The sequence below is a fragment of the Sciurus vulgaris genome, assembly GCF_902686455.1.
Source record: "Sciurus vulgaris genome assembly, chromosome: 16".
Lineage (NCBI taxonomy): Eukaryota > Metazoa > Chordata > Mammalia > Rodentia > Sciuridae > Sciurus > Sciurus vulgaris.
Window position 1 is genome coordinate 39,704,110 of NC_136477.1, and position 13,032 is coordinate 39,717,141.

The window sequence follows — 13,032 nt, forward strand, 5'->3', positions numbered from 1 at the left end:
GTTGAGGCAGGAGGATCATAGGTTCAAAGCCAGCCTCAGCAATTTAGCGAGGCCCTAAGCAACTCAATGAGACCCTCTCTAAATAAAATATAAAAAGGAGCTAGGGATGTGGCTCAGTGGTTAAGCGCCCCTGGGTTTAATCCCAGGGAAAGGAAAGAAGGAAGGGAGGAAGGGAAGAAGGGAGGGACTAGAGAGGCAAGGCCAGTGCAGAGACCATTTGGGAAGCAGTCTGGGCTGTATTGATGGCATCAGAGATAGAGAAGTGGTGGAATGGAAACTGTATTCTAGGGAAGCACTTACTAATGGACTCTTTGAAGGTGGTGGGGGAAGGGAGGAGCCAAGGAGGGCTCCATGGATATTTGCTTAAGCTTCTCGCTGGATGCTGGCACTAAGGTAGAAGACTTCAAGGAACAGGTTTTAGAAATAATTAACAGGGAGATGCCTCCTGGTTGTACAAATGAAGGTGTGTGAGTGAGGTGGGCAAAAGGTTCTCGTGTCAGAGGAGACACCTAGGATGGAGTTAGACTTGGATGTCATCAGCAGATAACTGTTATTTAAAGCTGTAAGACAGGGCAAGATCACCTAGGGAAAAACTGGCAAACTTCCTCTCTAAAGTTCTAGACAGTAAATATTTTCAGCTATAAGCATCTCTCAAAACCATTCACCTCTGCCACTGTAATGCAAAGGCTGCCATAGGCCATATATAAACAACTGAGTATGGCTATGTTCCAATAAAACTTTATTTACAAAACAGATGGTGGGCCATATTGGGCTGACAGAGCAAAGTTTGCTGACCTCTGCCCTAGACTGAGGAGAGCAAACACACCCAAGACAGGACCTAGGACACTTCAGTAATAATTATTATTATATGCATATAATTATGTCATCTACTATGCCATGTCACTATTGTAAGTGCTTTACTTATATGAATTCTACTAATCTTCACAATAAGGTAGATACTGTTATCCCTGTTTTACAAATAAGATGGGTATTTCACAAATAACATGGGTACTCTTATCTGTTTTACAAAAACAAAACAAAACCTATGATGTAATTTTCTTTCTTGAGAAAAAAATGTCCAGACTTGGCAGTCCAAGTCTAGTGCTGTGGACTTTTGCAGCCTAGACATTGTCCATCATCCCTAGAAGTTTGGCCCTCATCCTCATGGACCAAAACAGTGATTGGTGCTCCAGCCATCATCTTCACATTGCAGGCAGCAATTAGAACAAAGAAGTAAATGGCATGCACTAGTTATTTTTTAAACTGTCTTCTAAGTTTCCTAGAAACGATCTTATACCACTTCCTCCATTATAATTCCTTGACCAGAATTTATTCACACAAATACCTCTAGGTACACAGGACACTGGCAAATATAGGTTTTTCCACTCCCCCAGGGGCCAGGGCCTCACTAAAATCGGGAGAGTCGATAACTAAAGTAGAAAGTAAGGAGGAGGATTCAGAAACTAGAAGTCTCTGACCAACTGCCCTACCGATTCCCTTCCTGTGCCTCCTTGAGATTGGTAGCACTCTAAGACGTTTCTGCTTGGTCATCTCGTTCCTCAGGCTTCCAGTGTTGAAGTGTCGCATCAGCCCCTAGGTCGCCTCTTCTGTGAAGCTGTCCCTGACCTCTGGGCAGATGGCTGCTCATGTTCCTGCATTGGTCATTGTACTTTCTTCTCCTCGGTTTTTTTCTTCACCTTGTCTAGGTAACTCAAGGGCAGGTGAAACCCAGTGGAGGTGTGAAAGGTAAATTTTTAAAGAATTAAAGGGAAATAGGTAGTGAAACTGCAAAAAAAAAGAAAAAGGAGGGTCTGGGGTTGTGGCTCAGTGGTAGAGCACTTGCCTAGCACGTGTGAAATACTGGGTTTGATCCTCAGCACCACATAAAGATCAATAAAGGTATTGTATCCATCTGCAGCTACAAAAATTTTAAAATAAAAATTTAAAGAAGAAAAAGGAGTGAGGATTCAGGGTGCCCTGGCCCATGGGTGAAGGGACTGGGGTCAGACATCCAGCAGAACTATGATGCTCAAATTTTGCTGCCTGTGCAAAATAATCCGGGGAGAACTTTAAAAATCTTGTACTCGGATTTTACCCCATAACAATCAATTCAGACTTTCTGAAGGTGGCAACTGGGTATCAGTGTTTGGAAAAGGTGAAATATGACATGCAGTCATACTTGAGAACCTACACAAGTCTCTCCCTAATAAAGGAAAAGAGGGGAAAAAATGTGAGAGAAAATCACTTTCCCCCTTCAGAGACCTTGATGGTTTTTGCCTTACCTGTATTGTTTTCCACACAGAGGCAGCTGGTTTGTCCTGTGAGGCTACTTCCAGCCATAGGAAAAGGTGCATTTATATAGTAAATTATAGATTGACTGAAAAGCTTCCAATGAGAATCATCCAAGCCCTCCTGCGTTTATTCGAGGCAGGTTGATGCACTGTGGGTCAAAAAACTCTTAAGCTTCTCTTTAAGTAAAGTAGAGCAGCCAGTCAGGGCAATAAGGAACATCTTAGTGCAGCTCACATTATTTGTGACACATAATATGTTCAGATTGCTTTATCGACTTAAGAAGTGTGCAGATCGATCTTCGGTGACAGATGTGATGGGCTCCATCGGGATGGGCGGGGCTGCGCCTCGGAGCCCCTGTGAGTGCTCAGCTCTGATTTCAGCCGGAAGCAGTTTCCTGTGTCTGTTGTTTTCTCCAAACCACAGGAACGAATAAGGAATTTAGAGCGCTTTTCCTAGTTAAAGATTTCTGGGTGAATTCGGCTTTTTTTTTTTTTTTTTTTTTTTTTTTTAATTCAATCAAAATGCTGTTGACTCACGGGGGTCTTTCAAATATTTGGCAAAAAATGAGAGGAATAAAGCTGCTCAGGAGACTTTTTTTTTTTAAGTGCAGTGTGTATATCTGGGGTAAATAGCATTAGATCCTTCTTTTTATTTATTTATTTTTTTAATACTGGGGATTGAACCCAGGGCGCTTAACCACCCCACATCCCCAGCCCTTTTTATTTTGAGACAGGGTCTCACTAAATAGCTGAGGCTGCCTTTGAACTTGTGATCCTCCTGCCTCAGCCTCCTGAGCCTCTGGGATTACAGGCATGTGCCACCTCACCCAGCAACGCTGAGTTTTTTTCCAAGCACATTTAGCGACTTCTGAAATTTGTTTTTAAGCGTTCTTTTGGAATGAAAGTCGAGGCTCTGGCTTTAGTTGATATTGTTACTGGTGAAAAGCAATACATGGCTTGGATTTGTGCCTTCAGTGAAAGAGAGAGAGGAAGCCAGAAAACGCACTGGGCAAAACTGCAAAATCGGATGGATCCAGCACGCAGCTCCCAACTAGAAAAAAAGGCCGCAGACCATGTGTAGTTGCCAGGAAAGAAAACTGCTTTATTGAAAGGTTAATTTTCAGATTAGCTTTGAGAAATTTGAGATAAATAAATGAGATCAGACAAAAAACATAAGGCCTGGATCCTTTTTCCTCGGGTTTGCAGAAAATAGTCATTGCTTCCAATAAAATGTTTTGACATTTTCAGTAGGGAGAAAATGTTAATTGTGATGTTATGTGTATGTGTTCTTAAAAACACTTGCAAATAAATCTTTTATTTGTTTTAAGAGTAATCAGAGTGTAAAAACACTATTAAAATGCTAGTTGTGTTCTTTATTCTTTATGGAAACTTTAATGCTGTCTGGGGTGTTGCAATTCATTTTCCGGGTTCACACAGGAACATTCCTTCACTTGTTTTATAATTTAGCTGCAGTTTTCTGGGGAGTCCTGTTACTAACCATCCATGGGGGTCTGCCTGGGTTTCTTTTCTCATTTAAACTCATATTTTACTTATTCTCTAAGCCAGTGGACCCTTTACTGCATTTCTGAAAATGTCAGCATTCAGCGACTCATGGTGATGGTCCACTGATTTGTATATTTAATATCTGTTATTAAGCTATTTGATGGTAGGAACTGTGTGTGTGTTTTCCTGTTGTTTTGTTTTGTACTGCCATCTCTGTGGCCACCACTTCTCTGCTTTAAATTTAACAGTCACCCCATACTTTGTCAATTTTTTTCTTTTTTTTTTTTTTGGTACCAGGGATTGAACCCAGGGGTGCTTAACCACTGTGCCACATCCCCATTTTGAGACAGGGTCTCATGAAGTTGCTGAGGCTGACCTTGAACTCATGATCCTCCTGCCTCAGCCTCCCGAGCTGCTGGATTACAGACATGCACCACCATGCCTGGCTGTTGAATGATTTTAATATCTTCCTTTCTCCTTCTGTATGTCCTTGTCACAGAATTCCATGTTGCAACTGATGGCTGGACAGGTTCAAAGCAAAGATCTCATTGTGAAATATTATAATGTGGCATTGCCTGTGGCCCCTCGGGAGGGAAATGCCAAAGTCACACATTGGTAGACCAGCAGGGACCCAAATATAGGCATTGCTACCTGTGGTCCAGTGCAGCAGTGTGCCACAAGGCGCTATGAGCTTAACAGAAAGCAGCTTCAAGCCTCACTAATGTATGATCTAGAACAACACATGTACACGGACACACACACTTGCCACCTTCCACAGGGAGAAGATACCCTTAGTAATTACCTTAGGGAGCATTTACAATCCAATTTGATATTTGTTAACTTCTTAGTTCAACAATATAACAATTCTTACAGAGAACACTTCTCTCTCTTAAATCCTTATCTCCAAATACCAAGTGTGTGAATATGCTTAAATCACATTAAAACTTGAAAATAATTTCAAAAGCAGATTTGGATGGAAATTTAAAACATGTATAAAATTTTCTGCATATTACTGATCAGAGTTTTGTCAAGCACAAACAGAACAGGGGAACAGCTATAATACAGAAGGCTCTGGGACACACTTTCTCTCATGCCCTTATAAACAAAGCATAAAGACAGTCAATTGAAGTTGCAGGTCTTACATAGATTAGTACTAATGATGTAAAAGATGATCAGGTGCATGGAACAGGACAGAATGCACAACGTCAACAACATTTGCAAATGTGGCCTTCCTTGGCATCTTTTAAAAACCAGTGGGACCCATGTGTCTTGGGAGGATGGCTGGATCCTGCTAGTAAGAGCCAATCAGTAACATTCAGCAACAGATTCAACCACTAACATTTGTACAACCAGATTAATGTTTTGGAGTCAGTTGTCGGGCTCATTACTCCTGGATTTTCTCTGGTCCATGCTAATGAACTAGATTATTGATTTTAGGATTGTCTGTGTATTCAAGGATATTCTCTAAGATGTCTTTATACTATTTCGTGCTTAAGTTGTCATTCTGTCATAATGACATAACAATGAGTAATCATTTTCTAATCATGTTGAACGGGGTTAAAACCATGTATAAAATGAATCTTCCCAGCTTCAGAGCAACAGGAACATTCTTGCTGTCACTCCCCTCTCTGGGTGGAGGTCACTCCTACCTGCTTGCCATCTTCCCTAGGAATTAGCTGCATGCACAGCTTAAGACCTGTATAGTAATAAATCTGCTTTCCAATATGTTTGAATGGCAGGAGAGCTCCAAAGACACCTCGGTCTAAATAGGATTTTAGCACTTCAGGTGCTGTTCCAAAGTACAGCAGGCTAGGTTGCTGTGTTGGTTGTTGGTGGTGTTTATTCATCTCCCCTTCTCATTTCATGTGTATGTATGTTTGCTTTCAGCGTATATGCCCGGCTCTCGGGGTGTATGGGTTTGGTGAATGCATGCGTAGTGTGTGTGTATATGTAAAGTAGAAACTGAACCAGGATAACAAAATGAACTACTGCATGCAAGAAATATATGAAGTGCACCCGGCTGCCAGCAGCAATTGCTACATGCAGCCCACTGACTATTACACGTATTTTGAAGATAGTCCAGGTTACAGTGGTTGTGATGTTCAGGCTGTGCCCAGTAACAACAGATATATGGAACAGGCCTGGGCACTGAATCAGCCTTATACCTGTAGTTACCCTGGAAACATGTTGAGAAGCAAGGACTCTGACTTGGACATGGCCCTGAATCAATACAGCCAACCTGAATATTTCCCTGAAGAAAAACCTACTTTTTCTCAAGCGAAGTCGCCATCGTACTCTCAAAAAAAAGGTAGGGACCATCTTGCTTCCATTTGTTCGAAGTTTCTACGTGTGTTTCCGTTTCGTTGTAAAGTTAGTTTGTGTCTGCTTCTTCAAATCTTTGAATTTGAACGGTGAATATTCGAAATTAAAAGCAGCACCGAGAGATGTTGCTAGGTGATTGAAGGACTCTGCGAACACTAAGATTTCCAAGCATTTTCCTTCTTCGTGTATAAAAGCAGAATAGGTTGGCTTTCTGGGCTGTGTTTGGCATGTGTGGAGATAGAGATGTATATCCCAAAATATTACTGCTTTCTTTCCTAAAGAAAATATGTGAAGCCTTCCCTAGGTGGTTAGGTGTGGTAGTGTTTGAGCTGAGATAATTCTCACCGGTTCAAGTTCAGACCAAAAATTCATTTGAGTTTTTCTTAGCACTTCAGAGTAAAAGTTTATTTTTGGTAAATAGTAAAATAGTGATTTTTTAAATAGTACTATCATGTGGTAGGTGACAATTTGTAAATGTTTATTTTCATGAATTTTTTATCCGTGTAAACTGTAGAAAATCTTATTTGTAACCACAAACAGAAAGAATGTAAAACTCTAACAGAAATACACTTTACATAGACATTATGTTCTTAAAGTTTAACAAGTCTGCAATCAACTCCCATGAACTTGCTATACAAAAGCAAGTAAAATATCCTTCAGAATATCCAATATTAAAATAAGGGTAATGTCCATTTATCTGAATATCCATTTAATTTTCTATCAGTAGGACATTTCTTGCATTAGCAAAAGTAAAACCAAACAGGTAGATACTACTGTGGGAACTTAGTCACAACTGCAAGGTAGAAATGCTTTTTAAAAAATAGTTTAAATTCTAGTACAGAGATTGTTTTTTCTGAATATGACCTATAGGATATTGCATAGGGAACCAAATTTATAGATTCCTATAATTTGCAAGAACCGGATGACCTTTGATCTTCAAAGGTAAATTTCTCCTTGAAACTAATCTTTAAACGTAATGTGCTTTATTTGTGGTTCCTATGAAAATCATCATTTGCTTTTCTTAATGTGATTCTATAAAAGTAGCCTGTGATGAAAACAAATTGTTTGAAAAATAAAATCCGTTTACTATGTACTATTCTATAACTTCCAGATATGAATTATGAAAGGGATCACAACATTAAACATATTCAGAATTGTTCATCTGTAGTCTCATTAAGTTCTGCATCCTCTTGAAGTGCAGCAAAATTTCCCATTAATTGCAAGGGGCATGTCATGAAAGTTCCCCAATGGGAACATTTTAGATTGTGTGCTTTTTTATTTTTTTTAATTTAATGTTATAGTAATATACCTTTGAAAAGAAGAAATTAACATAGCCTCATTAAACATGCCTGGTTGTGCCTTTAGTAATGTTGTGGGATCAGAAGAAAACACTGGTATCTGTCTACCTGGGTATTCTACTATTCTTAAAAATTCCTGCAGAACTTACTGGTCTCTTTGACTTTTCTTTTTTTTTTTTTTTTTAATTGTATTTTCTTCAACCAGAACTGGGGAATCGTTGCTCATAAAAATATGAGGCCAGGGATTCTTTACTAATTAATTTGATGCATGAACTAGAGGAAAAGACGCATCACATGCATATATTGATGTAATTTCTCAAAGCCATATGCCATTGAAAGGCCACTGCCACCTGCCAAACTCAGTAAATCAAAGCAGGCAAGTAGTCTTAAATGCACCATTATTTACTGTTACAAGTCTTCAAGTAAATCCCGGTAAAACTAAACCCAGCTGTTAACTGTCTCTTAGGACAAAAGGTCATGCCCAACATGTTTATCCATATTGATCCACTATTGATTTTTATTGTTGGAAGATATAAGTAGTATCTCGTTAAGACAAAATTAAGACTATAAACAGGTGTCCAGGGGGACAGGCCTCATTTTCAATTGGATTTTCATCTATTTCATGAAATTCATAATTCCTTTGTTGCTGTCACTGTGGCTCCATAAATCTTCAGTAACACAGCTGCTGAACTTTATTTTTTTAGAATGGTTTATTCTCTAAACTTTAGAGTTTCCTAATATTTTTTTTTTTTTTTTTTTTTTTTTTTTTTTTTAAAGAAAAGTATTATAGGTACACTTGGATGAGTGGTAGGCTTACCAGCATGGGGGAATATTTGATTACAAATACAAAACCAAGGATGACTTAATTGGTAGACTTTAGAGTGACATTTAGTTTTCCTTGTGTTTATGTTTTTTCATTTGTAACTAAGAAGGAAAAAAATTATACTCCTGAAGCCTTGCAGACATGAACCAAGAAGGAGTCAGACTTCAGTTCATTGAATCACACTTAAAATAGAACTTCAAGATTGGAGATGGGTCAAAGTCATTTTCACACCGAGGAGAATCGGAATGCAGAATATAGTGTCTGATTTTTTCATAAGGAATATAAGAAAACAGAATTTTAATTTCTATATTTATTTACTGACTTTCAAGTGGTCTGATCGTTATTTGTTGTGTGGGAGTCAGTCATCGCGGCCAGTTCTAATTGCATGCAGCAGTTCTGAAGGAAAAAGAGTAAGTTTGGGCATCAGGTGAAAAATTGGCGGTCAGTTGTTGTGCCTTCTCTTTTGTGGCTGTGGTTTCAGCATAGTTAGAAGTGGACACATCTCCACCCTACTATCCTACCTACCCCTCTCTCTCTGCATCCCCCCCAGCCATTCTATCTCTTCCTCCCTCCCTCCCTCTCTCTCCCTCTCCCTCCCCCCCCCCCCCCGTCCTGGCTATTTGCAGCAGAAATTCCATTTATATTCCAAAGTCCTGAAACAGCTTGTATCCAGCCGCTCTGAAAGGCAGCTTTGCCAGTCAGCCTCTGGCCATTTAAATAGAATCCAGGCAGTCTGCGCTGGGCAGCTCTCCTGCACAGGACCCTCTGCGTGCCCTTCTATACGCCAGCTTCATAGAAACCTAATGTTCAACATGTTGCCGGAGAGTTTGCATCAGAGTCAGTCATCAGTCCAGGAGCAAGACTTACTAGTTTTGAGGCTGGGCTAAGAAAATGGGGTGTTCGTCCCATTTCGTTCTGCTTCAGGTAGCAGAGACACATTTGTAGATTTGCAGAAGGAAAAATGAACTGAAGCAGAAACTCGACTTTCTGAATCTGCTTCGACTGCCTCTCTAAGCCAAGATTTGTTCTCTTTTTGTATTGTGTTGCCTCCATGTGACATTAGAATGGAAATGAAATGGTAAGTCAGGAGATGTTTGAAGTGGCCCACATCAAGAGGACTGGATTAAAAAGAAGAGTTAAGCCACAAAGAAATAGGATTTCTAATTAGAATATCTTTGACCTCTTAAAATTAGCGAACTATTGCTACCCAGTGGGATTGGGGATGGAGAGATTCAAAAGTCTAAACCCCCAAATAATGTCACACAAAAAACAGGTACTATTCATTCCTAGAATTGCACCCAGTCTAGGGAAAATTGGGCAGGAAAGGAAGTCAAAAAAGGGTACATTATGAATTCCACTGCATAATCACTCCCAGCTATAAACTTGAATGTAAGATGATCACACTGGGTCCATCCTGTTCTCCTTCCTTCTCTCTTCCCTTATTTCCCCTCCAACCCTCTCCCTGTCATCTTCCCCACCTCCATCTTCCCTCTTCCCCTCTAACTGAACTCAAGTTAAACACAGGTGCAATCAGTCTGCCCAGCGAACTGTTGAGCATTACAGACATCATCTCTTTAAAATGTGAACCCTGAGGCAGGAGGATCACAAGTTCAAAGCCAGACTTAGCAATTTATTGAGACCCTAAGCAACTGAGGCAGCCCTGACCCAAAGTATAAAAATTTAAAAAGGGCTGGAGATGTGGCTCAGTGGTTGAGAGCTCCTGGGTTCAATCGCTGGTATCAAAAAATAAATGTCACACTTCAATGGTTAATGCAACTACAGTGTTATTGACAACACATACATAATTGTGAGGATACTGGTGTAAGGTTAGCATTTTTTAAACTAGACACTGCCACCTGTACACTATTAACAATACCACTCCAGAAAGAAATGCTGCCATTGCTTTTAAAAAATACAGAACACATTTGCTGTTCAAAGGTTAAATGAAGTGCCTCTCAGCACACAGACATAGGAGCAAAGTAAGGAGCAGTAATAGTTTCCAAAACAACTTCAAGAACAGACAAAAAAAAAAATGAATCGACTTTTCCCTTTTCTTTCCTGAGAAGTAGGCATCCGTCTTGTCAAAGGCACATTCTCCAGGAGCTCACCGGATGCCCTAACCTCATCCTAAAGCACACCTGGTCATTCCTTAGCATAAAGGCCATCGCGGAGTCCCATGCGCTGTAAGTCAGATGCCTTGGAAGGAATGTAGGCGCTGCTAATGTCCTGCGTGTGGAAATTCACACCCATCACCTTGCATCCCTCCACGAGTAACTTTTCCACAGCCAAGGTCAAAGCGTTCTTCTCAGCTCCCAGCCCTCAAGTGCCTTCAGCTTGAGGTCAGGCTGCTTTCCACTCCACCATCCCACTGGCCCTGCTTTAAGGACTCCATCTTCTTCTGGGTCCTCAGTGCCCACTTGATATATGTATTCTTCCTGTTTACTGCTTCCAAAGCCTGGAGACTGAGGAGCAGCCATGCGCTGTCCTTGGTACCACTCTCGTCTCAGCCCCCTGGTACTGGCTGCTTTACAGCCTTTCCTGGGTTCTCCTGGAGACTCCAGAATGTGCTTTCCAGAGATCACGCCACCTGCCTCCTTTCCATATCTGAGATCCCTCCCCATGTGGTCCTGTTCTTCTCCCCACGGCCCTTTCCTTCCCCTTGAAGGCTTCTGCTTCCAGCCACTCAGTGGTCGTTCCTCCGCACCCACCACAGGCTCCTCCAAAAGGCTTCAAGTTCTTCTCCAGGACCTGTTAACAAAACACAAGTTTCAACAACCTTCCTTCCCCTGAGGAGTTCCATTTTAATTCTGGCTTTGTGCTTTTCCCAGTACCTTCTGTTCCAGAAATCCTGGCTGGTCTCTCCATGGGTCCCTCCCTCTGCCCCTCAACATGCATCCCTAAACCAGTGATGCTTTCTTCCCTTAGACACACTTCCAGTCACACCCACTGGTGTGCTGCGCTTCTACTCACTCGGTCACTCAGCTTACAGCCCACCAGCCTCTTTTTTTTTTTTTTTTTTTCTATAGCTTGATTGAGGTAAAATTGAAGTATAATGAAATGCACATATTCGAAGTATGCAATTTGATCAGCTTTGACATGTATGTAACCAATACAATCAATATAAAAAGCATTTCCATTGCTTTTAAACTTTGAAATCATGCAGACTGTGTTTCCTGCATAATTTATTACATTAGAAATCAATCACCTTAAGATATAAATCCACCCCCACACATCAACTATTCCAAAATTAAATGGCACACTTGTAAATATCTCAGAGGTCAAGGAAGAAAGCGCAAGAAAAGCAAAAAGTGCTTTGAACTAAGTGATCATAAAAGCTTAAAAATATGATCTCTGGGATGAAACAGTACTCGGATGAATATTTGTAACAAAGTACTTGTATCGGAAAGAAGCTAGAATAATAATAAAATTATTTTCAAATTATGTAGTAGGAAGGAAAATATAAGATCAGGAGCAGAAATATATGAAATAGAGAAGGAATAACACAGCTAAAATTTAATAAAAAAATAAGTCTCATCAAGAAAAAGCAGGAACACAAAAACTAATTTCAATGGAAAGGGAGCTATCAAAATAACCCCACAGATGCTAAAAAAATTAATATTACAACTGCATGCCAATATATGTGATAACTTACATAACATGGTCTATATTAGAGAAGGATCTGTATGCTGCTTTGAAGAAAATGTATTCAGTCATTGATGGATGAAATACTCTATACATGTCTGTTAAGTCTAAGTTATCCATTGTGTTTATTTCTCTAGATTCTTTATTTAGCTTTTGTTTGGAGGATCTATCCAATGGTGACAGAGGCATGTTAAAGTTATCCAGTATTTTTGTGTTACGGTGTATTTGATTCTTCAAATTGAGAAGGGTTTGATGTACATAGATGCTCCATTGTTTGGGGCATAAATATTTATGAGTATTTTGTCTTATTGATGTATAATTCCCTTAAGCAGTGTGAAATGGGCTTCTTTGTCCCTTCTGATTAACTTTGGCTTAAAGTCCACTTTATCTGATAGGACAGAAAACCCTGCTTATTTGTGAGATCCATGTGAATGATTGTTTTTTCCCATCTTTTCACCCTCAGCCTGGATGTCTTTGCCTATGAGGTGAGAGTCTCAGCATATCGTTGGGTCTTGTTTTTCAATCCAATTTGCCAGTCTGTATCTTTTGATGGATGAATTTAGGCCATTAATGTTCAAGGTTATTATTGAGAAATGATTTGTATTCCCAGTCATTTGGGTTTATTTCTAGTATTCAATTTGACTGACTTTGTCCTTTGACTATTCCTTTAATGTGGTTCCTCCCTTTTCTCCCACCAGCCTCTTCTATTTAACTAGCAACATATTCTCTCCATCACCCTCGTTCCCACCCAGCCTTCCCTTCCATGGCAGGTGTCTCTTGCTTTATACAATAATTCTGAATTATTTGTATAAATTACCTTTTAAATAAAAATTATACATAAAGTGTATCAGACTAGGGTTTCTCAATCTTGGCACTATTGACATTGGGACCCGATAATTCTTTGTTGTGGTTGCTGCACTGTGCATTGTAGGATGTTTCATAGCATCCCTGACTTCTGACCACTGGATTCCAGTTGTGTACACACACACACACACACACACACACGTATAAGAAGCAAAATTCTCTTGTCTGAATGTCTCCTAACACTGGTGGAAACATCCCCAGTTGAGAACCACTGCATTTACCCTGAAGAATGTAGCATTAGAGAATATCTAGAGTAAATGATATTTTGGAAAGGATTTTTTTTTTTTGA

The 13,032-nt window shown here is 40.0% G+C and overlaps 1 protein-coding gene across 5 annotated transcripts in view; it reads left to right on the forward strand.

Moving 5' to 3' along the window:
• The window catches only part of THRB (thyroid hormone receptor beta), a 371,634-nt gene that overhangs the window by 313,086 nt on the left and 45,516 nt on the right, over positions 1 to 13,032 (forward strand). The window contains exon 1 of one of the 5 annotated variants that reach the window (XM_079114291.1): positions 4,177 to 6,102. The exons of the other annotated variants lie outside the window; for them this stretch is intronic. Within the exon in view, the coding sequence (XP_078970417.1) occupies positions 5,775 to 6,102 (328 nt within the window). The 5' untranslated portion in view covers positions 4,177 to 5,774. Of the gene's footprint in view, positions 1 to 4,176; positions 6,103 to 13,032 lie in introns of those variants that run through there. 5 annotated transcript variants of the gene reach the window in all.